Genomic DNA, 26,557 nt, shown 5'->3' on the forward strand with positions numbered 1-26,557 from the left:
CTCACACTCACACACAGACACACACACAGGCACACTCAATCAGACACACACAGACACATGCACACACTCACACACTCACACACTCACACACACACAGGCACACAGGCACACACAGAACATACAGACACACAAACAGTCACACACACATACACAGACACCGACCCATGCAGACACACACACAGGCCATTCAGCCCCTCCATTTCAGTGTATCCTCCACAGCAGGATATTATCCCAATCACATTGACCCGGCCCAAACGCTTCATCACCATTTCCACAATCACCTCTCCAACTGAACCCGGAATTTGCTGCAGTCTCTGCCAGAATTATTAACCCAGGAAGTGAATCGTACAGTTTTACATCATCTCCCCACGTGTTTCTCCTGCTCTCCGTGCCAAATCCCTGTGACTTAATCTTCTATCCAGGGGCCGTTGTTCCAGATCTTCACTGGAAACACTGAGTCATATATCGGGCAGCACGGTGGTTAGCACTGCTGATTCACAGCGCCAGGGTCCCGGGTTCGATTCCCGGCTTGGGTCACTGTCTGTGCGGAGTCTGCACGTTCTCCCCGTGTCTGCGTGGGTTTCCTCCGGGTGCTCCGGTTTCCTCCCACAAGTCCCGAAAGACGTGCTGTTGGGTGAATTGGACAGTCTGAATTCTCCCTCTGTGACCCGAACAGGCGCCGGAATGTGGCGACGAGGGGCTTTTCACAGTAACGTCATTGCAGTGTTAATGTAAGCCTACTTGTGACAATAATAAAGATTATTGTTATTATATATCCTGTCCTGTTGTTCTAGATGCTTCACTGGAAACACTCAGTCATGTAACCTGTCCCATCCTTTCATCATTTTAAACATTTCTGTGATCTTATTCTGTAATCTTGTGAAAAAGGAACAATTTTTAGTCTTGGTATTTCCTCCTGCAGCCAGTGAGAGAATCAGTTCTGACCTCTCTCTAAAACCTCAGTAACTTTACGACAGTGTGAAGCCAAGAGTGTTCACAATCTCTAACCTCCTCTCTGAATAAATACCCTTTATTCCTACTCACTGTGTCTATACTGAAGCTGTCTCACAATCCATTCTGCCACTCGTCCCCCAACTCCACGTTCTCCGACCTTAATCATTACTGAGGCATCTTAGCGAAGGTTTATTGAAAATCCAGATACATTACATCGATAAATCAGAGTGCTTATAGAGTTGGTGAAAACAAGGAGTTCAAGGAGTAAATTGTAAAGGGTAAGTCGAAATGAAACTTAATTTCAGGCTAATTTTAAGTTAAATTGGTTCTTTCATATCGTCATTAAAAGCTGCACTTTTGGTTATTGTAGTTTAGGTGAATTCCTGAAACCGGAGTCTGCTGAAACACTCTCACCTGCAGCTGGTTAACCCCAGTTTCCAAAGCACTGTTTTTTTAGAGCTATTTAAGGGAGAGCACTTCAGTTCTGCTTTGTTGCTGGGCACGTGCTGGTTGTCTAAACAAGAGTGCGTCTGGAGTTCGCTGAAAACAGAGAGTTGGGTGGAACTGAGAGAGAACGTGAAGCTGAAATGACTGAGTGCGGAGCTCAGTCTCAGTCCGGGCAGGAGCTCAGTCTCAGTCCGGCAGGAGCGGAGCTCAGTCTCAGTCCGGGCAGGAGCGGAGCTCAGTCTCAGTCCGGGCAGGAGCGGAGCTCAGTCTCAGTCCGGGCAGGAGCGGAGCTCAGTCTCAGCCCGGGCAGGAGAGGAGCTCAGTCTCAGTCCGGGCAGGAGCGGAGCTCAGTCTCAGTCCGGGCAGGAGCGGAGCTCAGTCTCAGTCCGGGCAGAAGCGGAGCTCAGTCTCAGTCCGGGCAGGAGCGGAGCTCAGTCTCAGCCCGGGCAGGAGCGGAGCTCAGTCTCAGCCCGGGCAGGAGCGGAGCTCAGTCTCAGCCCGGGCAGGAGCGGAGCTCAGTCTCAGTCCGGGCAGGAGCGGAGCTCAGTCTCAGCCCGGGCAGGAGCGGAGCTCAGTCTCAGTCCGGGCAGGAGCGGAGCTCAGTCTCAGTCCGGGCAGGAGCGGAGCTCAGTCTCAGTCCGGGCAGAAGCGGAGCTCAGTCTCAGTCCGGGCAGGAGCAGAGCTCAGTCTCAGTCCGGGCAGGAGCGGAGCTCAGTCTCAGCCCGGGCAGGAGCGGAGCTCAGTCTCAGTCCGGGCAGGAGCGGAGCTCAGTCTCAGTCCGGGCAGGAGCGGAGCTCAGTCTCAGTCCGGGCAGGAGCGGAGCTCAGTCTCAGCCCGAGCAGGAGCGGAGCTCAGTCTCAGTCCGGGCAGGAGCGGAGCTCAGTTTCAGTCCGGGCAGGAGCGGAGCTCAGTCTCAGTCCGGGCAGGAGCGGAGCTCAGTCTCAGTCCGGGCAGGAGCAGAGCTCAGTCTCAGTCCGGGCAGGAGCGGAGCTCAGTCTCAGCCCGGGCAGGAGCGGAGCTCAGTCTCAGTCCGGGCAGGAGCGGAGCTCAGTCTCAGCCCGGGCAGGAGCGGAGCTCAGTCTCAGTCCGGGCAGGAGCGGAGCTCAGTCTCAGTCTGGGCAGGAGTTCAGTCTCAGTCCGGGCAGGAGTGGAGCTCAGTCTCAGTCCGAGCAGGAGCGTAGCTCAGTCTCAGTCCGGGCAGGAGCGGAGCTCAGTCTCAGTCCGGGCAGGAGCGGAGCTCAGTCTCAGTCCGGGCAGGAGCGGAGCTCAGTCTCAGTCCGGGCAGGAGTTCCGTCTCAGTCCGGGCAGGAGCGGAGCACAGCCGGGCTTCATGAACACCGAGATCGGATTCCTGTTCTCTGTGGCCTTGCAGTCAGCGTCACAGTGAAGAACCTGTGAGGTTTTTTGGAGGAAGGGATTAACTGAGAAATAAGACAAATAAACAAAAGTCAGGGCCATTATAATAAAGTAATATAAGTAAATAAGGTAGGGTAAGGGAAGTAAAGTTAGTGTACGGGAGGCAAATAAATAATATATAAGCATAAACTTGATGTTCAACAGGGAGTAAATAAGGGGCTTTATGGCAGTCATGCAGGCGTTCTCACCCCCGTGAGACACCCCTCCTGTGCTATTGGGCAAATCATGGAAACACCAGTTGTCCCTGGTGACCACGTGTGCAGGAAGTGTGTCCAAATGCAGCTCCTGACTAACGCATTTCGGAGCTGGAGCTCAGGGTGGATTCACTGTGGAGCATCCGCGATGCTGAGCAGATCGTGGATAGCACGTTCAGTGAGGTGGTCACACCGCAGGTGAGGATTAAACAGCAGGAAGGGCATGGTGCCCAGCAGGCAGAGCAGAGGAAGGCAGGTCGTGCAGGAGTCCCCTGTAACCATCCCCCTTTCTAACATGATGTGGAGATGCCGGCGTTGGACTGGGGTGAGCACAGTAAGAAGTCTTACACCAGGTTAAAGCCCAACAGGTTTGTTTCGAATCACTAGCTTTCGGAGCACTGCCCCTTCACCTGAGGAAGTAAGACTCCATTGTAAGACTTCTTACTGTCCCTTTCGAACAGAGACTGTTTTGGATACTGTTGGGGGACATGACGATGTAGGGTAAAGCAGTGGCAGGGGAGGTGGTGGCATTGTGGTATTGTCCCTCGACTAGTAATCCAGAGAGCCAGGGTAATGACCCAGGTTCGAATCCCACCACGGCAGGAATTGAAACTCAATAAAATATCTGGAATTAAAGGTCTAACGATGACCATGAAACCATTGTCGATTGTCGTAAAAACCCATCCGGTTCACTAATGTCCTTTAGGGAAGGAAATCTGCCGCCCTTACCCGGTCTGGCCTACACGTGACTCCAGACCCACAGCGATGTGGGTGACTCTGAAATAGCCGAGCGAGACACTCAGTTTTATTCAACCGCTACAAAAACACAAAAAGGAATGAAACCGGACGGACCACCCGGCATCGACCCAGGCACCGGAAACGGTAACGGCAAACCCAGCCCTGCCGACCCTGCAAAGTCCTCCTCACTGACATCTGGGGGCCTGTGCCAAGGTTGGGAGAGTTTCTCACAGACTGGTCAGTAACAGCCTGACAGACACTCACAGAATCACACCTTACAGACAATGTCCCAGACACCACTGTCACCATTCCTGGGTGTGTCCTGTCTCACCGGCGGGACAGACCCAGCAGAGGGGCCGGCACAGTGGGATACAGTCGGGAGGGAGTTACCCTGGGAGTCCTCAACATCGATTCTGGGCCCCATGAAGTCTCAGAGCTTCAGGTTAAACATGGGCAAGGAAACCTCCTGCTGATTACCATGAACCGGCCACCATCAGCTGATGAATCAGTTCTCCCCCATGTTGAACACTGGGGGCGGGTTTCTCCGGTCTCCGACGCCGAAATCGCGTTCGGCGATCGGCCGGTGAATCCATGTTGGTGGTGAAATCAGGGGTGACGCTGCTTTTGCAATGCCCCCTTCAAATGGCATACTTGCAGAGTACAACGCAGGCCGTCGAGACGGCCTCAGGCTATCACTGGAGGCCCCCCCCCCGATGTTGCGCCCCCGCTGGGCCAAGTTCCCAATGGCGTGGGGCGCGTGGCCACAGTCCGGGGGGAGCCCATCCGCGGGCAGTGGTGGGGGCTGGTCCGGGGGTGGCAAGCTTTGCCAAAGGGGGGCACTATTTGGTAGGCCGGGTCCGCGAGTGGCCGCCCTGCGCATGCGTGGCCACACACCCGCCAATTCTCCGGTCATAATGGCAGCTAGAGCCGGGTGCCGTACACGGCCTGCCTGCTAACCCTCAGCCAATTGGAGGATCAGTGGCCGCTTCGCCTCAGAATCGGAGAATTCTACCCCACCTCTCTCTTTTCTTTATCTTTATTGTCACGAGTAGGCTTACATTAACGCTGCAATGAAGTTACTGTGAAAAGCCCCTAGTCGCCACATTACGGCGCCTGTTTGGGTACACAGAGGGAGAATTCAGAATGTCCAATTCGCCCCACTGCACATCTTTCAGGACATGTGGGAGGAAACCGGAGCACCCGGAGGAAACCCACGCAGACACGGGGAGAGCGTGCAGACTCCGCACAGACAGAGACCCAAGCCGGGAATCGAACCGGGTATCTGGCGCTGTGAAGCAACAGTGCTAACCACTGTGCTATCGTGCCGCCCCTCAGAACATCTGCTCTCTCCTTCCTGACCTCATTCAGTAGCCTCAGAAACAATCTATCTGGCCCTGGTAACTGATCAACTTTTAAGGATTTTAATCCTTCGAGTGCTTCCTCCAGTATCTCACAGTGTTCCTCCTGGACGACTGTATCTGCAACATACATTTCCTTTGCAAACACAGACAAAATATTAATTTAAAACCCTTCCCACAGCCTCTGCATCTACACACATGTTCCCTTCCTCATCTCGGTTAGGTCCCACCTTTTCCTTAACTAACCTTTTACCATTAATATATTGGTGAAACATCTTTGGGTTTTCTTTAACTTTACTTGCTAATCTTTTTTCGCGCCCTCTCTTTGATTTCCTTATTTCCTTTGTGACTTTGCCTCTGCACTTCCTATCCTCATCTGGGCGATCTGCAGTGCTTCGTTCTTTGTGTCTATCGTACACTTTCTTTTTCTGTTTGATCTTTCCCTGTATTCCTCGAGACACCCAGAGGTGTCGAGATTTGTGCCACTCTTATTCTTGGAGGGGACATGTCTACTTTTAACATTTAGGATCTCTCCTTTTAGTGCTTCCCACTGGTTTTCCACTGATTTATCCTCTTGCAATGCTGGCCAGTCCACCTCAGCCAAGTCCCTTCTCATTCCTGCAACAGTTGCCTTCCCCCAGTTAAATAGAACTTTAGTTAGGCCACACTTGGGAGTATAGTTTTCAATTCTGGTCGCTACACTGCCAGAAGGATGTGGAGGCTTTAGAGAGGGTGCAGAAGAGATTTACCAGAATGTTGCCTGGTATGGAGGGCATTAGCTATGAGGAGCGGTTGAATAAACTCGGTTTGTTCTCACTGGGACGACGGAGGTTGAGGGGCGACCTGATAGAGGTCTACAAAATTATGAGGGGCATAGACAGAGTGGATAGTCAGAGGCTTTTCCCCAGGGTAGAGGGGTCAATTACTAGGGGGCATAGGCATCTTGACAAATACATGAATAGGATGGGAATAGAGGGATACGGACCCAGGAAGTGTAGAAGATTGTAGTTTAGTCGGGCAGCATGGTCGGCACGGGCTTGGAGGGCCGAAGGGCCTGTTCCTGTGCTGTACTTTTCTTTGTTCTTTGTTCAGTTCAATATTTTTACTCCTGCTTCATCTCTGCTCTTTTCCATGGTGATACTGAATCTAACTGAATTGTGATCACTCTCCCCGATATGGTCGCCAACTGTCCCTTCACCCTCTCACTGTTCCTCATTCCCCAAGACTGGGTCTAGAATACCATCTCCTCTCGGTGGGTTTGTCACTAATTGACTGAATGAAATTTCCCGGACACGCCGCACTGATTTTTGACCTTCAGTTCCCCTTATATTGTTTGAATCCCAGTTTATATTGGGATGGTTAAAGTCTGCGACTATTATTGCCCTCTTGTTTGTACAGGCAGAAATCTGCCGCTATATTTGATCTTCTTTCTCCCTCTCACTATTTGGGGGGGTGTAATATACGGACAGTAATGTGACTGGCCCGTTTTTATTTCCATGTTAAACCCACAAAGCCTTGTTTGTTGACCTGTTCAGTCTATCATCGCTTCTCACAACAAGAATGGATTCTTTCACCATTACTGCGACTCCCCCTCCTTTGGTATCTCCCCCTCTGTCCCGCCTGAAAACTCTGTATCCGGGGATGTTGAGCTGCCAATTTTGTCCCCTGCTTTAACCAGGTTTCCGTTCCAGCAACAACATCCTGCTGCCGTCCACCTGCGCCCTTGATTCGTCCACCTTGGTTGTAATACTCCTTGCATTGAAGTAGAAACAGTTTAACCCTGTCATTGCGAGACATTTTTTAACCCTTGCTGCCCCTGTAATTCCGAGTCTATCAATACATCTTCTACTCACTGGCTAATGCTATACCTCCATTTTCCTGATCTGATTTTGACCTTTCTGATCCTACTCCTGGGATCCCTCCCACACTAGTTTAAAAGCTCCCCAACAGAACTAGTGAAAGGCCCCCCATCAAGGACATTGCGGGTTTCCTCCGGGTGCTCCGGTTTCCTCCCACAGTCCAAAGATGTGCAGGTTAGGTGGATTGGCCATGATAAATTGCCCTTAGTGTCCAAAATTGCCCTGAGTGTTGGGTGGGGCTGCTGGGTTATGGGGATAGGGTTGAGGTGTTGATCTTGGGTAGGGTGCTCTTTCCAAGAGCCGGTGCAGACTCGATGGGCCGAATGGCCTCCTTCTGCACTGTAAATTCAATAAATCCCTCCCGGCTACACCGTCTCTCCAGCCACGTGTTCTCTGATCTATCCTCCTATTCCTGCACTCTCTAGCATATGGAACTGGGAGTAATCCTGAGATTACTACATTTGAGGTCCTGGATTGTAGTTTACCTCCTAACTTCCTGATGCGACCATCAATTCACATGGAACCAGGAGTAGAAGTAAACTGTGGCTTTAATCAACTAGAACAGCGCCTGCCTGCGACTGATCTGTTAGTGGGAGCTGCCTACAGGGCAACTGTTCTTTATACCTCCCCTCAAGGGGTGGAGCCAGGGGCGGAGCCCACACAGGCCCCAACATGCTACATCATAGGTAATACCTTACAATGGTCCATAGGTGGAGCCCACATGGGCAACAGCGTAATACAGATAAGCACATGGTGAATTGTTACAGCAATACGTTCACCACATTCACCCCCTGTTAATAAAATTAAGTCCGGCGGGGGTGAAGGGTTCATAAGTTCAGCCTGTCTGGCGCACGGATCGTGCGCTGTGATCGCCGAAGCTCTGGTATCGCAGCTGGCCCGGGCGTCGAACTCAGCCGTGCTGGCATGGGTAGTGAAGTCGCCGGTGGGGGGTACAGACGTGGACTCTGGGCACGTGTCTTCTGGAGCTTAATTCCTGTAGGTCGGTGAAGGGGGAATGGCGGGCGGGAGGGGGTGCGGGTGCCATGTAGGGGCGTAGGTTGGGTGGGGTAAGATGGAGTGGCGGTGGTAGTGAACCTGAGGGTGCCAGGTCCCGGAGGGAGACGGTATCCTGTTGGCCGTCGGGGTGTTCGGTGTATGCGTACTGGGGGTTGGTGTATAGGAGCTGGCCCTCTCGACCAGGGGGTCGGACTTATGGCTCCTGACGTGTTCGCGGAGCAGGACAGGTCCCGGTGTCTGCAGCCAGGACGGAAGCGAGGCCCCGGAAGTGGATTTCCTGGGGAAAACAAATAGGTGGTCATGAGGGGTCTCGTTTGTGGCCGTGCAAAGGAGGGACCTAATAGAGTGAAGTGCGTCAGGGAGGACCTCCTGCCAGTGGGAAACTGGGAGATTCTTAGACCGTAGGGCCAGGAGGACGGTCTTCCAGACCGTTGCGTTCTCCCTCTCCACCTGCCCGTTTCCCCGGGGGTTGTAGCTCGTAGTCCTGCTCGAGGCGATGCCCTTACCGAGCAGGTACTGACGCAGTTCGTCGCTCATAAACGAGGAGCCCCGGTCACTGTGAACGTACGTGGGGAAACCAAACAGGGTGAAGACACTATGTAGGGTTTTAATGATGGTGGCCGCGGTCATGTCGGGGCAAGGGATTGCAAAGGGGAAGCGGGAGAACTCGTCGATGATGTTGAGGAAATATGTGTTGCGGTTGTTGGAGGGGAGGGGTCCTTTGAAGTCGGTACTGAGGTGCTCAAAGGGCCAGGATGCCTTTACCAGGTGGGCCTTATCCGGTCGATAGAAGTGTGGTTTACACTCCGCACAGATTGGGCAGTCCCTGGTCATGGCTCTGACCTCCTCGGTGGAGTAGGGCAGGTTGCGGGCCTTGATGTAGTGGAGAAGCCGGGTGATCCCCGGGTGGCAGAGGTCATCGTGGATAGCACGTATTATCGAACATGAAGGCTACCGACTGTTGGTCGGTGACGAGGGTAAACCTCCTACCAGCGATGTAGTGCCTCCAGTGCCGCGCGGCTTCCACGATGGCTTGGGCTTCCTTTTCGACTGAGGAGTGTCGAATTTCGGAGGTGGTGATGGTTCGTGAAAACAAACGCTACTGGCCTGCCTGCCTGGTTAAGGGCAGCGGCGAGGGCGACCTCTGATGCGTCGCTCTCCACCTGGAAGGGGACGGACTCGTCCACCGCACGCATTGCGGCTTTGGCAATATCCGCCTTGATGCAGCTGAAGGCCTGGCGGGCCTCGGCCGCCAGTGGGAAGATGGTGGCCTTGATTAGTGGGCGGGCTTTGTCCACATAGTTGGGAACCCACTGGGCATAATAGGAAAAGAACCCGAGGCACCTTTTCAGGGCCTTGGGTCAGTGGGGAAGGGGAGTTGTAGGAGGGGGCGCAGACGGTCAGGGTCGTGCCCTAGAACCCCGTTTTCCACGACGTAGCCGAGGATGGCTAGTTTGGTGGTGCGGAAAACGCATTTCTCCTTGTAAATGAGGTTAAGGGTTCGGGTGGTTTGGAGAAATCTCTGGAGGTTGGCATCGTGGTCCGGCTGATCATGGCCGCAGATGGTGACATTGTCCAAGTACGGGAACGTGGCCCGCAGCCCGTACTGGTCCACCATTCGGTCCGTCGTTCTTTGGAAGACCGAGACCCCGTTCGTGACGCCAAAGGGGACCCGGAGGAAGTGAAGGAGGCGGCCGTCTGCCTCAAACGCCGTGTAGTGGCGATCCTCCGGGCGGATTGGGAGCTGGTGGTACGCAGACTTCAGATCCACCGTGGAGAACACCCGGTAGTGCGCGATCTGGTTTACCATGTCTGCTATCCGGGGAAGGGGATACGCATCGAGGTGCGTGTACCGGTTTATGGTTTGGCTGTAATCTACAACCATCCGGTTCTTTTCCCCGGTCCTGACGACCACCACCTCGAGGCTATTGCTGCCTCGATGACTCCCTCCCGCAAGAGTCGCTGGACCTCGGACCTGATAACAGTCCTGTCCTGGACGCTGTACCGCCTGCTTCTGGTGGCGACTGGTTTGCTGTCGGCGGTGAGATTTGCGAAGAGCGGGGGAGGGTCGACCTTCAGGGTCGCGAGGCTACATACGGTGAGTGGGGATAGGGGCCCGCCGAACTTCAGGGTTAGGCTCCTGAGGTTACATTGGAAATCCAGTCCCAACAGGAGAGGAGCGCAGAGGTCGGGGAGTACATATAATTTAAAGTTGCCGTACCCGGTGCCCTGTATTGCGAGGGTTGTGGTAGTGCACCCCCGGACCTGCACCGAGTGCGACCCGGAGGCGAGGGAGATGGTTTGATGCGCTGGGAAGATTGGGAGTGAGCAGCATCTTACCATGTCCGGATGAATGAAGCTCTCGGTGCTCCCGGAGTCGAAGAGGCAGGGCGTCTCGTGTCCGTTTACCCGGACGGTCATCATAGAGCTCCGGAGGTCTTTGGGTCGCGACTGGTCCAGGGTGACCGCGCTGAGTTGCGGGTAGCCGGCGTGGTCGGAGGTGCTGGGGCGGTTCTAAGATGGCTGCCCCCGTTGGTCGAACAGGTCGGCGTTGCAGATGGCGGCCCCCGTCGGCCGCACGTGTCGGGCGGTGAGGAAGATGGCGTCTAAGATGGCGGCCCCCATGAATCGCACACACGGACAACACGAGGCCGATGACGCATCCGGGTGGGGGTGGGCAGAGTCGGCAGACACGCCGCCACACTGCCGGATCTGCGGGTCTGTGAGTCTGTGGGTCAGGCCAGGCAAACTTTAGCAAAATGTCCTTTTCTCCCGCAGTCGCTCCAGTTCACGTTCCGGGCCGGGCAGCGCTGCCGGGGGTGTTGAGGCTGGCCACAGAAATAACAGGGTAGCCTCCCCATGGTGGGCAGGCAGCCGCGCGGCACAGGCCTGGGCTATTGTTTGGTCGGGGTCCACGAGGGGGTCGCGTGATCGGACGGGAACGCGTTAAGGCTTTGGAACGCTACTTCCATAGAGGAGGCTAATTTTACCGTCTCTTCCAGGTCTAGGGCACCTTTTTCGAGCAGGCGCTGTCTCACCTAGTTGGACCTGACTCCAGCCACGTAGGTGTCCCGGATGGCGAGGTCCATATGTTGAATGGCCGTAACGGCCTGGTAATTGCAGTTTCGCGCGAGGACTTTGCGGTCGTGTAGGTGCTCTTCCAGCGATTCCCTGGGACGCTGACGGCGAGTGGTGAGGAGATGCCGCGCGTATACCTCGTTCACGGGCCTTACGTAGAGGCGCTCTAGCGTCCCGAAGGCGCCTGCGTAGGTGGAGGCTTTATCGAGTTGAACAGAGAATCGATGGCGCACCCGTGCGTGGAGGAGACTCAGCTTCTGTTTGTCGGTGACGGAAGGCGAGGAGGAGGTGGCGAGGTAGGCCTCGAAACAGCGGAGCCAGTGCGAAAAAATTCTCTTTCGCCTCCGCGGCCTGCGGATCGAGTTCCAGTCGGTCAGGTTTGAGGGCCAGTTCCATAGTGGTGTTGTAGTTGATTAAATTGATGCGACCATCAATTCACACGAAACCAGGAGTAGAAGTAAACTGTGGCTTTAATCAACTAGAACAGTGCCTGCCTGCGACTGGTCTGCCAGTGAGAGCCACCTACAGGGTGACTTCGCTTTATACCTCCCCTCAAGGGGTGGAGCCCGCACAGGCCCCAACATGCTACATCATAGGTAATACCTTACAATGGTCCATAGGTGGAGCCCACATGGGCAACAGCGTAATACAGATATGCACATGGTGGATTATTACAGCAATACGTTCACCACACTTCCTGTACTTGGTCCTCATCCCTCAGGTTACCGATGTCGTTGGTACCAATGTGAACCACGGCCTCTGGCTGTTCACCTTTCCTCCCCAGAATGCCCTGCAGCCACTCCATGACACCCCGCAAACATTCCTGAAAACAATGTTCTTGTTTTAGATGATGTGCTGCATGTAACACTCCCCTGTGTGTGTGTGTAGAGGTTGAGCAATCTCCGTGGTGATGGTCTCTGCCGCTGGAAGGTTGGTAGGAGTCTTTCCACAAATGTCAACCTTCACTCGCACTGTGTCTCTCAAGCCTCCTTCATTCTTTCTTTTTTCTTTCTCAGATTGTCATGTGAGAGTGCCTTTAAGAATTGGATGTTTAAGAAATGTACCTTTAAGAAATGAAGCTGATCATATTACTGAAGTGATGTCACAGGGGGGGAGCTGAGCTCACTTCTGCTTTTGGGAGTTTTAGTTTCAGTTTGAAGAAAGCTTGGGTGTGGCTGTGAGCTGCATTGCTGATGATCTCTGCCATGAAGGACTATCTCTTAATCATTTGGTGAAATCGGAATTGTAACAAGGTCTCAGTATTGAATATAAATCTAATGTGCTTCTGTTTGAAGGATTTGTTAAGTCTTTTGGATGTGTAAAGGAACAGTTTGCAGGATTGGGTAGTGTTGTATTATTTTCAGGGTTATCTTTGAAGTAAGGGGTGTTAAGAGATCCAATGTTTATTTAAAAGGTTAATTTGAGTTCATGGAATAAACATTGTTTTGTTTTAAAAACCACGTGTCCATAATTGTAACACCACACCTGGGGAACAAGCCGTGTGCTTCAAAAGCAACAATCCATTAAAGGGGGGGGGGGCGGGGGGGGGGGGGTGCTGAACTCCATGATGCATTTTGGGGTTCTGAAAACACCTCGCCCATAACAAGATACTGCTTCTTGGGGGAAAGACTCTTGTAACGCAGACTGCTGTTCCATAAATCTGTCTGGTGCTCTTTCCCAAGACAATCGTCTCGTGCAGACATGTTTGGGTACTCTGTGATTTTCTAGATTGTACAACGTTTGCATTCCCTCGAAGTCTTTGTGGCGCTTGCTAGACTTCTCAAGGTGGTAAGAGACTGGTACAAGCTGGTACAAGTAGGTCCACCGGAGAGAATGGCAGCTGACCTGCCCCTTTCCCTGTAGCCAGGTTAGGAGGGTGGCATGGACATCCAAGAATGAAAATAATCTGGGTTTTCGTTCTTCACAAAGGAAGCAACATCATTGTGGACTCCAATCATCCCTGCTGCATTGTCTGCGGAAAAGCACATATGTTTTTCCAAGGAATGTTGTTTTCCTCAAGAACATTGTCCAGAAGTTGGAAAATGTTTTTGCTGCTTGATCTCCCTTTCATTGTCGCTATTTCGAGCAGCACACTCATCACCCTGTTCACATCTGTGTCAAAGAACCAAACAATGATAGGACAGATATTCCTCCGCATCACGGTCAGAGCTCCCATTGATTGATATGATCATAAAATCCCTACATTGAAAAAGGAGGCCATTCGGCCCATCGAGTCTGTACCGACTCTCCAAAAGAGCACTCTAGCACATCCCCACCCTATCCTTGTAACTTCACAACCCCACCTTACCTTTTGGACATTAAGGGGCAATTTAGCATGGTCAGTCCACCTAACCTGCACATCTTTGGACAGTAGGAGGAAACCGGAGCACCCGGAGGAAACCCACGCACACACGGAGAGAATGTGCAGACTCCTCACAGACAGTGACCCGAGGCTAGAATTGAACTCAGGTCTCTGGAGCTGTGAGGCAACTGTGCTAACCACTGTGCCACCTTGCTACCCCAATATGGAGATCGCGGTTTTGCCTGATTTTCTCAAGGATGTCACCTTTCGTCTCTTGGCCTCGAGTCTTGGGAATTGCTGTTGGCTTGGTCGATGTGAAGTAAACGTAGAAGCAATGGAACTGTCCGGAAACATCAGTTCCACAAATCAGACAAATAATCAGCAGCAGAAAACGCCACATTGTGCTCAATCAGGAAATGTGTCACCAGAGTTTCTCCTCTTATGACTGAGGCATTCTGCTGAATGATTTGATGTGCTTTCTGAAACTTGTGATGTTTCCTGGTTCGTCTCTGTGCCTGTCTGCCACTCGCTCCTCCGTCAGCGATGCTGAAGGCCAATGGCACACGTTCCATCGCGTTGTGCATTCTTCCTTTCCCGATTGTACAATAAAGGACCATCTTCATGTGTCGTCCTTCTTGAAAGTCTGATTTCGAGATTGAGCAGCAGATAAGGAAGTCTGGTCGCTAGTCAACACTTTCATGGGTTTTTCATCCAGTTTGACTACGCCGTCAGTACGAGAGACTAAACAGGCTTGAACTGAGGCCTACTGGTACCTCCGAAACAAACAGCTTTGCTGTGGAGAGCTTCCTCCTCACTTGGCAAAGTCAAAACACAAACAGCTGGAAAAGGAAGATAATGGAAAGCACTAGAAAACGTTTGCTTTAATACGGCATAGAGAACAATCCAATATGTAAAGAGGAAGAGAATAGCTAAAGTAAATGTTGGCCCTTTAGAGGACGATACTGGTGAGGTAATAATGGGGAACACAGAGATGGCGGAGGCACTGAATCAATATTTTGCCTCTGTCTTCACGATAGAAGATAATTTAAAATTTCCAAAAACTACAGTGAATGCGGAGGAACTTGGTGCAATAACCATCGCTAGGGAGACGGTATTGAATAAACTGATGGGACTAAAGGCAGATAAGTCTCCGGGACCTGTTGGCCGGCACCCTAGGGTATTGACGGAGGTGGCAGCAGAGACAGAGGATGCATTGGTTGTGATATTTCAGAATTCCCTGGATTCCGGAAGGATCCGGATGGATTGGAAATACGCTGACGTAACTCCCCTATTGAAAAAGGGAGAGAGGCAAAAGGTAGGAAACTATAGACCAGTTAGCTTGACCCCTGTGGTGGGGAAGTTGCTGGAATCAATCATTAAGGAGATGACTGAACATTTGGAAAGACAAAGCCCAATCCACCGTTGTTTTATGAAGGGAAGTCACGCTTGACAAACTTGCTCGAGTTCTTTGAGGGCGTAACCAGCAAGGTGGATAATGGGGAACCTGTGGATGTGGTATATCTAGACTTCCAGAAGGCGTTTGATAAAGTGCCGCATAAAAGACTGATCCAGAAGGTGAGATCGCAGGGGATTGGGTGGAGAGTACTGGATTGGATTGAGGATTGGCTGACTGACAGAAAGCAGGGGGTTGGGATAAATGGGTCCTTCTCTGGTTGGTGAACTGTAACTAGCGGGGTGTGCACGGGTCAGTCCTCAGACCGCAACTGTTTACAATCTATAGAAATGATCTGCAAGCAGCGACAGAGTGTAACATAGCAAATTTTGTGGATGAAACTAAAATAGGTGGGAAAGCAGGCAGTGAAGGGGAGATACAGATTTTACAGACGGATATCGATAGAACATAGAACAGTACAGCACAGTACAGGCCCTTCGGCCCACAATGTTGTGCCAACCACTTATCCTAAACTAAGGTCAACCTAACCTCCACCCCTTCAATTTACTGCTGTCCATGTGCCTGTCCAAGAGTCGCTTAAATGTCCCGAATGACTCTGACTCCACCACCTCTGCTGGCAGTGCATTCCAGGCACCCACCACTCTCTGTGTAAAGAACCTCTGACATCTCCCCTATACCTTCCTCCAATCACCTTAAAATTATGTCCCCTCGTGACAGCCATTTCCACCCTGGGGAAAAGTCTCTGGCTATCCACTCTATCCATGCCTCTCATCACCTTGTACACCTCGATCAAGTCACCTCTCGGCCTTCTTCGCTCCAGTGAGAAAAGCCCTAGCTCCCTCAACCTTTCTTCATAAGACATGCCCTCCAGTCCAGGCAGCATCCTGGTAAATCTCCTCTGTACCCTCTCCAAAGCCTCCACATCCTTCCTATAATGAGGCGACCAGAACTGGACACAATATTCCAAGTGTGGTCTAACCAGGGTTTTATAAAGCTGCAGCAAAACCTCGCGGCTCTTAAACTCAATCCCCCTGTTAATAAAAGCCAACACAACATACGCCTTCTTAACAACCCTATCAACCTGGGTGACAACTTTGAGTGATCTCTGTACGTGGACCCCAAGATCCCTCTGTTCCTCCACACTTCCAAGAATCCTGCCTTTAACCCTGTATTCAGGGTAAAGGCCTTAAATAGGCTAGGAGATTGGGCCAAAATTTGGTAGATGGAGTTTAATGTGGATAAGTGTGAGTCATGTCATGTCAAAGAATGTCATAGAATTTACAGTGCAGAAGGAGGCCACTCGGCCCATCGAGTCTGCACCGGCTCTTGGAAAGAGCACCCTACCCAAGGTCAACACATCCACCCTATCCCCATGACCCAGTAACCCCACCCAACACTAAGGGCAATTTTGGACACTCAGGGCAATTTATCACGGCCAATCCACCTAACCTGCACATCTTTGGACTGTGGGAGGAAACCGGAGCACCCGGAGGAAACCCACGCACACACGGGGAGGATGTGCAGACTCCGCACAGACAGTGACCCAAGCCGGGAATCGAACCCAGGACCCTGGAGCTGTGAAGCAATTGTGCTATCCACAATGCTACCGTGCTGCATAAATAAAAGAATATCAATTTGGGCCAAAAAAATAGAAAGGCAAATTATTATGTAAATGTAAAGCAGATTCACAATGTGTCTGGGCAGCGGGATCTGGGTGAATTTGTGCATGAATCACAGAAAGTCGGTTTGCAGGTACAGCCTGTAATTAAAAAGCAAATGGAATGTTAGCGTTTATTGCGAAAGGACTGGAGTATAAAAGTAGAGAAGTGTTGTTGCAATTGTACAGGGTGTTGGTGAGACCACATCTGGAGTATTGTGTCCAGTTTCGGTCTCCTTATTTGAGGAAGGATGTGGGGCATAGAACATAGAACATAGAACGATACAGCGCAGTACAGGCCCTTCGGCCCACGATGTTGCACCGAAACAAAAGCCATCTAACCTACACTATGCCATTATCATCCATATGTTTATCCAATAAACTTTTAAATGCCCTCAATGTTGGCGAGTTCACTACTGTTGCAGGTAGGGCATTCCACGGCCTCACCACTCTTTGCGTAAAGAACCTACCTCTGACCTCTGTCCTATATCTATTACCCCTCAGTTTAAGGCTATGTCCCCTCGTGCTAGCCATTTCCATCCGCGGGAGAAGGCTCTCACTGTCCACCCTATCTAACCCCCTGATCATTTTGTATGCCTCTATTAAGTCTCCTCTCAACCTTCTTCTCTCTAACGAAAACAACCTCAAGTCCATCAGCCTTTCCTCATAAGATTTTCCCTCCGTACCAGGCAACATCCTGGTAAATCTCCTCTGCACCCGTTCCAAAGCTTCCACGTCCTTCCTATAATGAGGTGACCAATACTCCAAATGCGGCCGTACCAGAGTTTTGTACAGCTGCAACATGACCTCCTGACTCCGGAACTCAATCCCTCTACCAATAAAGGCCAAAACTCCATAGGCCTTCTTCACAACCCTATCAACCTGGGTGGCAACTTTCAGGGATCTATGTACATGGACACCGAGATCCCTCTGCTCATCCACACTTCCAAGAATTTTACCATTCGCCAAATATTCCGCATTCCTGTTATTCCTTCCAAAGTGAATCACCTCACACTTCTCTACATTAAACTCCATTTGCCACTTCTCAGCCCAGCTCTGCAGCTTATCCATGTCCCTCTGTAACCTGCAACATCCTTCCGCACTGTCGACAACACCACCGACTTTAGTATCGTCTGCAAATTTACTCACCCACCCTTCTGCGCCCTCCTCTAGGTCATTGATAAAAATGACAAACAGCAACGGCCCCAGAACAGATCCTTGTGGTACTCCACTTGTAACTGAGCACCATTCTGAACATTTCCCATCAACCACCACCCTCTGTCTTCTTTCAGCTAGCCAATTTCTGATCCACATCTCTAAATCACCCTCAATCCCCTGCCTCGGTATTTTCTGCAATAATCTACCATGGGGAACCTTATCAAACGCTTTACTGAAATCCATATACACCACATCAACTGCTCTACCCTCGTCTACCTGTTCAGTCACTTTCTCAAAGAACTCGATAAGGTTTGTGAGGCATGACCTACCCTTCACAAAGCCATGCTGACTATCCCTAATCATATTATTCCTATCTAGATGATTATAAATCTTGTCTCTTATAATCCCCTCCAAGACTTTACCCACTACAGACGTGAGGCTCACCGGTCTATAGTTGCCGGGGTTGTCTCTGCTCCCCTTCTTGAACAAAGGGACCACATTTGCTATCCTCCAGTCCTCTGGCACTATTCCTGTAGCCAATGATGACATAAAAATCAAAGCCAAAGGCTCAGCAATCTCTTCCCTGGCTTCCCAGAGAATCCTAGGATAAATCCCATCAGGCCCCGGGGACTTATCTATTTTCAGCCTGTCCAGAATTGCCAACACCTCTTCCCTACGTACCTCAATGCCATCTATTCTAATTGCCTGGGTCTCAGCATTCTCCTCCACAACATTCTCTTTTTCCTGAGTGAATACTGACAAAAAATATTCATTTAGTATCTCGCCTATCTCTTCAGACTCCACACACAACTTCCCATCCCTGTCCTTGACTGGTCCTACTCTTTCCCTAGTCATTCGCTTATTCCTGACATACCTATAGAAAGCTTTTGGGTTTTCCTTGATCCTACCTGCCAAATACTTCTCATGTCCCCTCCTTGCTCGTCTTAGCTCTCTCTTTAGATCCTTCCTCGCTACCTTGTAACTATCCATCGCCCCAACTGAAACTTCACACCTCATCTTCACATAGGCCTCCCTCTTCCTCTTAACAAGAGATTCCACTTCTTTGGTAAACCACGGTTCCCTCGCTCAACGCCTTCCTCCCTGCCTGACCGGTACGTACTTATCAAGAACACGCAGTAGCTGTTCCTTGAACAAGCTCCACTTATCCAGTGTGCCCAACACTTGCAGCCTACTTCTCCACCTTTTCCCCCCCCCCAAGTCATGTCTAATGGCATCATAATTGCCCTTCCCCCAGCTATAACTCTTGCCCTGCGGGGTATACTTATCCCTTTCCATCATTAACGTAAACGTCACCGAATTGTGGTCACTGTCCCCAAAGTGCTCACCTACCTCCAAATCTAACACCTGGCCTGGTTCATTACCCAAAACCAAATCCAAAGTGGCCTCGCCTCTTGTTGGCCTGTCAACATATTGTGTCAGGAAACCCTCCTGTACACATTGTACAAAAAACGACCCATCTAATGTACTCGAACTATATATTTTCCAGTCAATATTTGGAAAGTTAAAGTCTCCCATAATAACTACCCTGTTACTTTCGCTCTTATCCAGAATCATCTTCGCCACCCTTTCCTCTACATCCCTAGAACTATTTGGAGGACTATAGAAAACTCCCCTATAGAAAGCATTGGAGGCAGTTCAGAGGCGGGTCACCAGATTGATTCCGGGGATGAAAGGGTTGACGTGTGAGGAGAGATTAAACAGTTTGGGGTTATACTCGCTGGAGTTTAGAAGGATGAGCAGGGGATCTGATCGAGGTGTATAAAATACTAAAGGGATTGATAAAGTAAACATAGGCCAAATATTCCCCCTTGTGGGATAATCTACAACGAGAGGTCACAGATATAGGTTGAGAGGCGGTAGATTTAGAACTGAGATGAGGAGGAACTACTTCTCGCAGAGGGTGGTGAATCTGTGGAACTTGCTGCCGCAGAGTGCGGTGGAATCTGAGTCATTAAATGGTTTTGAGAAGGAGATAGATATATTTCTGATAAAAAGGGTTAAAGGGATAAGGGGAACAGGTGGGAGGTGGATTTGAACCACGAAGAGATTGTGCGCGAGGAGTGAGTGAAGTTGCGCCCTAAAGTCTGCATCTGGGGAATCGGACGTGCCTTCTGGAGATAGAGTGTGTACCCACAGAGCGAGGTGGAGGATCTTGCACGCCTGTGCGCCTAGCAGAGAGTCCTTCGAGGATCCTATGATTTCAAATGATAATGTGGCTTTGTGTGAGTTGTGTATAACATCGAGCTGGCAGGACCCCGTGGCCGGGATGACGTTTCCATTGTAGTCAACCAGCTGACAGTGGGATGGCAGATTCGGTGGTTTAACCTTCAAGGTCTGGAAGGCTGACCATGTGAGGAGATTGGCGGAGGCACCAGTGTCCAGGCGAAATGTGATCTGGGATCGGTTGACCATTAGGGTGGCACATCACTCATCGCCCGGATCAATGCTGTGCACTGGCAGCGGCTGGTGGTTCCGACTTGGGGACATCCGGTTCTTGTGGATTACCGCAACGAGGAAGGGCTCCCTGTCTTCGGTATCGCTGGTCTGCATATTATCTGGATATGACTCAGTGTAGGGGGGCTGAATGGCCCGCACGTCCCTGCGAGGCTGGCGGAATTGTTGGGAGTTGGCAGGTTGAGCTGCTCGACAGCAGGCAGCATAGTGGCCCAACCTGCCACATCGTAGTCATTGTCGCACTTTAGCCGGACATTGCCGCTTTAAGTGGGCGGAGCCACAGTTGCCGCACGTCGTGACGCACGTCGTTGCGCCACCGCGCATGCGCGGTGCGGTCCTGCGTAGAGCGCGCCTGCGCATCACGTTCCTCTGCGTCAATGTCCCCACTTTTGGCGCATACAAGCACGGGAGGCCTCGGAAAATGCGCGAAATGGCCGCCCTCGTCTGGGCCGTGGGCCGGGAGGTACTCGATCGACTGGACCCACTCCGCCTCGCGGGGCCCGTGCCGTTTCGGCCACCTGGATTTGGGAGTACCGGCTGGTCGCGTTCTCATGGAGGACGCAGGTCTCGATGGCAGTCGCTAGAGTGAATCACTTTATTTTAAGGAGCTCCTGGCGTACGGTGTCTGAGATGACCCCAAAAACTATCTGATCCCGTATCATGGAGTCGGAGATGGCCCCATAGCCGCAGGACTGCGCGAGGATACGGAGGTGTGTTAAGTATGATTGGAAAGGCTCATCCTTACCCTGCAGGCGCTGCTGGAAGAGGTACCTCTCGAAGCTCTCATTGACTTCCACGCTGAAGTGTTCCTCGAACTTAAGAAGCACCGTCTTATATTTTGTTTTGCCCTCGCCTTCCGCGAATGCCAGGGAGTTATAGATGTGGATGGCCTGTTGCCCCGCCGTGGAGAGGAGGAGGGCAATCTTCCTGGTGTCCGATGCTGTCTGTGGCTTTGAGGAAGAGCTGGAAGCGCTGTTTAAACAGCTTCCAGTTTACGCCGAGATTACCAGCGATTCGGAGCGGCTGCAGCGGGCTGATGTTTTCCATGGAGCAGGATGGCGGATCTCTGAAGAGGTGCAGGTAGGTCTCACAGTCGCTGGTTTGCGTCCACTACTGGTATCATGTCGTGTTGGGTGTTCTGATGCACAAATGATCCAACACGGCTGTAGATGGTACAACTCTGTTTTATTGTCTAATCAACGGTAGCTACTAACTACTGGCTTGGGTGCTTCACCAGCTAACCTGTGGACCCAGCCTTATCACTATCTTAGTGAGACACTCAGCACATGGACTATATCTGAGTGGCGCGCTGTGAGCTCTGTGCTCTGAGCTATCTCCTGGTAGAATGAGCGGGAACTGTGGTGTTCCCTGTTTTATAGTGCGTGTGCTCTCACTGGTGATTGGCTGCGATGTTGTGTGTGTGTTGATTGGTCCAACTGCATATCCATCAGTGTGTGTGTGATTGCACCATGATATGCTGATGTGGATATCATGACAAAAACTGAACACAATACTCCAGATGTGGCCTCACTAACACCTTATACAATTGCAGCAGAACCTCCCTAGTCTTAAACTCCATCCCTCTAGCAATGAAGGACAAAATTCCATTTGCCTTCTTAATCACCTGTTGCACCTGTAAACCAGCTTTTTGCAACTCATTATAGGGATTCCATTCCTTCCTCTCGATTTCATCCCTCTCTGTCCCCGTTAACGTGTGGAATTCTTCAGTCCTGCAGTACTCAGCGATGGCTGAGTGGATATTGTTGTATTTTATCGTTCTCTCTGACGAACAGCACAGTCCTGTGGCTCCAGTTTCTGATTATAATTCTCCCTTCACCTTGTGATTGGTTTTTCAGCATCAACACTCTGCTCGATGTTGGCCTGGGGCATGTGGATGCTGGTACGAAGATTGAGCACCAGCTGATCCTCCGCAATAAGGAGTTCTTTGTCAATGGTGATGTGAAGATGATACCAGACCCACCACCACTCACGCGTTTGCCTTCCGAAGAGATTGCAAAGGATGGCGAGCTAACAATTGAGCAGCTCCAAAACCTCTATCGGCAGTTCCTGCTGGTAGCACCCACAGGTGAGCCCTCAGTCAAAGAAAAGCTGTAATAGACTTATCAAGGGTGCCAATAACTCCAAAAGAACACTCCACCCTGGAAGGAATGGCTGTCTGTATATGGGAGAGCACACTTCGAAGGTGTAGGTCCTGACAGACTCTCCTATGCTGCTCGTTGAACCAGGTGTGACATTAATGGTAGAGTGGGGGATATCCCGGGCCAGGGGGTTACAGATTGGGGTTGATACAATTCTGCTGCTGCTGATGGCCCACAGCGCCTCCTGGAGGCCCAGTCTGGAGTTGCTGGATCTGTTTGAAGTCTGTCCCATTTAGCTCGGTGGTCGTGCCACACAACACGATGGAGGGTTTCCTCACTGTGAAGACGGGGCTTTGTCTCCACAAGGACTATGCGGTGGTCACTGCTACCGATACTGTCACGGACAGATACATCTGCAGCAGGCAGCTTGGGGGGGATGAGGTCAAGTATGTTTTTCCCTCTTGTTGGTTCCCTCACCATCCAGCCTGACAGACATGTCCTTCAGGGCCAAGGCAGTTCAGTTGGAAGGAGTGTGTGTTCCTTTTGTTGTATCTTGATTTAATGCTGAAATTACTACAAAGATCCTTCTGCTTTCATTTTCTCTTCCTTTTGAATGGTTCAATACAAGTGTGTAGCCTGCTGCAACTAAAACAGAGAATGCTGGGAAAACGCAGCAGGTCTGGCAACACCTGTGGAGAGGGAAACAGAGTTAATGTTTTGAGTCCGTATGACTCTTCTCCGGAGATAGAGGGTGAAATGTGATGGGTTACAAACTGTTGTGTTAGTAGAGGTTTTACGGTACCTGGTAGTGCTGGAACACCATTGGTAGAAACTGTATGCTTCCTATGTTTGAGGGCAAATCAACATCTGACATGTGGGAGGCTTTCAAGTGTCAGTTGAAAGGAATACAGGACCGGCATGTTCCTGTGAGGAAGAAAGATAAATACGGCAATTTTCGGGAACCTTGGATAACGAGAGATATTGTAGGCCTCGTCAAAAAGGAAAAGGAGGCATTTGTCAGGGCTAAAAGGCTGGGAACAGACGAAGCCTGCGTGGAATATAAGGAAAGTAGGAAGGAACTTAAGCAAGGAGTCAGGAGGGCTAGAAGGGGTCACGAAAGGTCATTGGCAAATAGGGTTAAGGAAAATCCCAAGGCTTTTTACACGTACATAAAAAGCAAGAGGGTAGCCAGGGAACGGGTTGGCCCACTGAAGGATAGGCAAGGGAATCTATGTGTGGAGCCAGAGGAAATGGGCGAGGTACTAAATGAATACTTTGCATCAGTATTCACCAAAGAGAAGGAATTGGTAGATGTTGAGTCTGGAGAAGGGGGTGTAGATAGCCTGGGTCACATTGTGATCCAAAAAGACGAGGTGTTGCGTCTCTTAAAAAATATTAAGGTAGATAAGTCCCCAGGGCCTGATGGGATCTACCCCAGAATACTGAAGGAGGCTGGAGAGGAAATTGCTGAGGCCTTGACAGAAATCTTTGGATCCTCGCTGTCTTCAGGGGATGTCCCGGAGGACTGGAGAATAGCCAATGTTGTTCCTCTGTTTAAGAAGGGTAGCAAGGATAATCCCGGGAACTACAGGCCGGTGAGCCTTACTTCAGTGGTAGGGAAATTACTGGAGAGAATTCTTCGAGACAGGATCTACTCCCATTTGGAAGCAAATGGACGTATTAGTGAGAGGCAGCACGGTTTTGTGAAGGGGAGGTCGTGTCTCACTAACTTGATAGAGTTTTTCGAGGAGGTCACTAAGATGATTGATGCAGGTAGGGCAGTAGATGTTGTCTGTATGGACTTCAGTAAGGCCTTTGACAAGGTCCCTCATGGTAGACTAGTACAAAAGGTGAAGTCACACGGGATCAGGGGGGAGCTGGCAAGGTGGATACAGAACTGGCGAGGCCATAGAAGGCAGAGAGTAGCAATGGAGGGATGCTTTTCTAATTGGAGGGCTGTGACCAGTGGTGTTCCACAGGGATCAGTGCTGGGACCTTTGCTGTTTGTAGTATATATAAATGATTTGGAGGAAAATGTAACTGGTCTGATTAGTAAGTTTGCAGACGACACAAAGGTTGGTGGAATTGCGGATAGCGATGAGGACTGTCGGAGGATACAGCAGGATTTAGATTGTTTGGAGACTTGGGCGGAGAGATGGCAGATGGAGTTTAATCCGGACAAATGTGAGGTAATGCATTTTGGAAGGTGTAATGCAGGTAGGGAATATACAGTGAAGGTAGAACCCTCAAGAGTATTAAAAGTCAAAGAGATCTAGGAGTACAGATCCACAGGTCATTGAAAGGGGCAACACAGGTGGAGAAGGTAGTCAAGAAGGCATACGGCATGCTTGCCTTCATTGGCCGGGGCATTGAGTATAAGAATTGGCAAGTCATGTTGCAGCTGTATAGAACCTTAGTTAGGCCACACTTGGAGTATAGTGTTCAATTCTGGTCGCCACACTACCAGAAGGATGTGGAGGCTTTAGAGAGGGTGCAGAAGAGATTTACCAGAATGTTGCCTGGTATGGAGGGCATTAGCTATGAGGAGCGGTTGAATAAACTCGGTTTGTTCTCACTGGAACGAAGAAGGTTGAGGGGAGACCTGATAGAGGTATACAAAATTATGAGGGGCATAGACAGAGTGGATAGTCAGACGCTTTTCCCCAGGGTAGAGGGGTCAATTACTAGGGGGCATAGGTTTAAGGTGAGAGGGGCAAGGTTTAGAGTAGATGTACGAGGCAAGTTTTTTACGCAGAGGGTAGTGGGTGCCTGGAACTCGCTACCGGAGGAGGTAGTGGAAGCAGGGACGATAGGGACATTTAAGGGGCATCTTGACAAATATATGAATAGGATGGGAATAGAAGGATACGGACCCAGGAAATGTAGAAGATTGTAGTTTAGTCGGGCAGCATGGTCGGCACGGGCTTGGAGGGCCGAAGGGCCTGTTCCTGTGCTGTACATTTCTTTGTTCTTTGTTCTTTGTATTGGTCAAGATGTATGGTAGCTCCGACCTGCTGGGCGGGGTATAAGAGCCCGTGCCGCCCCAGCAGCCTTCATTCTGTACCTGAGCTGCTGGGGGAAACATGTAGCTTATTAAAGCCTTCAGTTGGACTACAACCTCGCTTTAGTGGTCATTGATCGTGCATCAACTGTATAAAAGGGGGTGGGGCAGCAGCAAGGAAGGTCAGCGGTTGGTGGAGGGTCGGGGAGGTTGCTGCAATGATGTGTCGGCCAAGAGACAGAGGAAGCATAGATGATAACAGTGTGACGAGTTGGACAAGGTGCTGGTGGTGGTACAAAGTTAAGATATCAGAATGTGTTAATGGAATAATAAAAATCAGTGCTCAGTGAAAACAAAACGAAAGAACAAGTGAGAGATGGCCCAGTGGGGGAGGGAGAGAGTTTTTTTTGAATAGGGATGAAAAATGTTTGGGATATTTAAAAAAATCAGGTCAAGATGGAGGAGAAAGGAGAATGCAGAGTCCAGAATGTGTGAAGTGCCTCATTGTAAGATGAGGTGCTACTCCCCCACCTTGCCCGGGGCTTCACTGGAGCATTGCAGCAGGCCAGGGACGGACATGTGGGCATGACGGAAAGGCACAAAAGGAAGGTTGGGTTCACGCTCGGAGACTGAGTGAAGGTGTTCCACACAGCAGTCACCCTGGCTGCGTTTAGACTCCCCAATGTAGAGGAGCAAATATGCTCGACCAAATTGAAGGAGGTGCGATTGAAATGCTGCTTCATCTGAAAGGAATGTTTGGAATGTGATAGAGCCGCCCCTTTAAGGGTGGGGTGGGCTTGATGGACCATGTGACCGGCTCGTGGCCAATCACGCAGAACTGCGCAGACCCCAGCCAATAGGGAGTTTTTGTGGGGCCCTGGGAACAGGAACCCAGGCTGTGTGGACCCCAAAGCCAAAGGGATTTCAGAGAACCTGGGCGGGATTCTCCGACCCCCCGCTAGGTCAGAGAATCCCCGGGGGGAGGCGCGAATCGCGCCCCGCTGCCCCAACGCTGGCTGCCGTATTCTCCGGTGCCGTTTTTCGGGCGGCGGCGGGATTCCGGTTGGGGGCCTTTGACAGTGCCCCCCCCCCCCGGCGATTCTCCAGGCCACGATGGGCCGAGCGATTTGGCCAGTCCCGCCGGCGTTAATTACTCACCTCATGCACGGCGGGATCTGGCAGGTGGGTATAGGGGGGCAGTGCTCGGGGGGGGTGGACGCGGGGGGATCCGACCCCAGGGGGGCTCCCACGGTGGCCTGGCCCACGATCGGGGCCCAACGAACTGCGGGCAGGCTTGTTCTTTCTTCCGCGCCGGGTCCCTGTAGGGCTCCACCATATTGCCCGGGGGCCGGCGCAGAGAAGAGAACCCCCCGCGCATGCGCGAAGATAT

The 26,557-nt window shown here is 51.2% G+C and overlaps 1 protein-coding gene across 3 annotated transcripts in view; it reads left to right on the forward strand.

Annotated features, from left to right (window-relative positions):
• spef2 (sperm flagellar 2) overlaps nt 1–26,557 on the forward strand; it is a 941,194-nt gene that overhangs the window by 790,337 nt on the left and 124,300 nt on the right. For all 3 annotated transcript variants that reach the window (XM_072515585.1, XM_072515587.1, XM_072515586.1), the window contains one exon: nt 21,924–22,153. In XM_072515585.1, coding sequence (XP_072371686.1) covers nt 21,924–22,153 — 230 coding nt within the window. The remainder of the gene's footprint in view (nt 1–21,923; nt 22,154–26,557) is intronic.

Source organism: Scyliorhinus torazame, chromosome 9, assembly GCF_047496885.1.
Source record: "Scyliorhinus torazame isolate Kashiwa2021f chromosome 9, sScyTor2.1, whole genome shotgun sequence".
NCBI classification, from domain to species: Eukaryota; Metazoa; Chordata; class Chondrichthyes; order Carcharhiniformes; family Scyliorhinidae; genus Scyliorhinus; species Scyliorhinus torazame.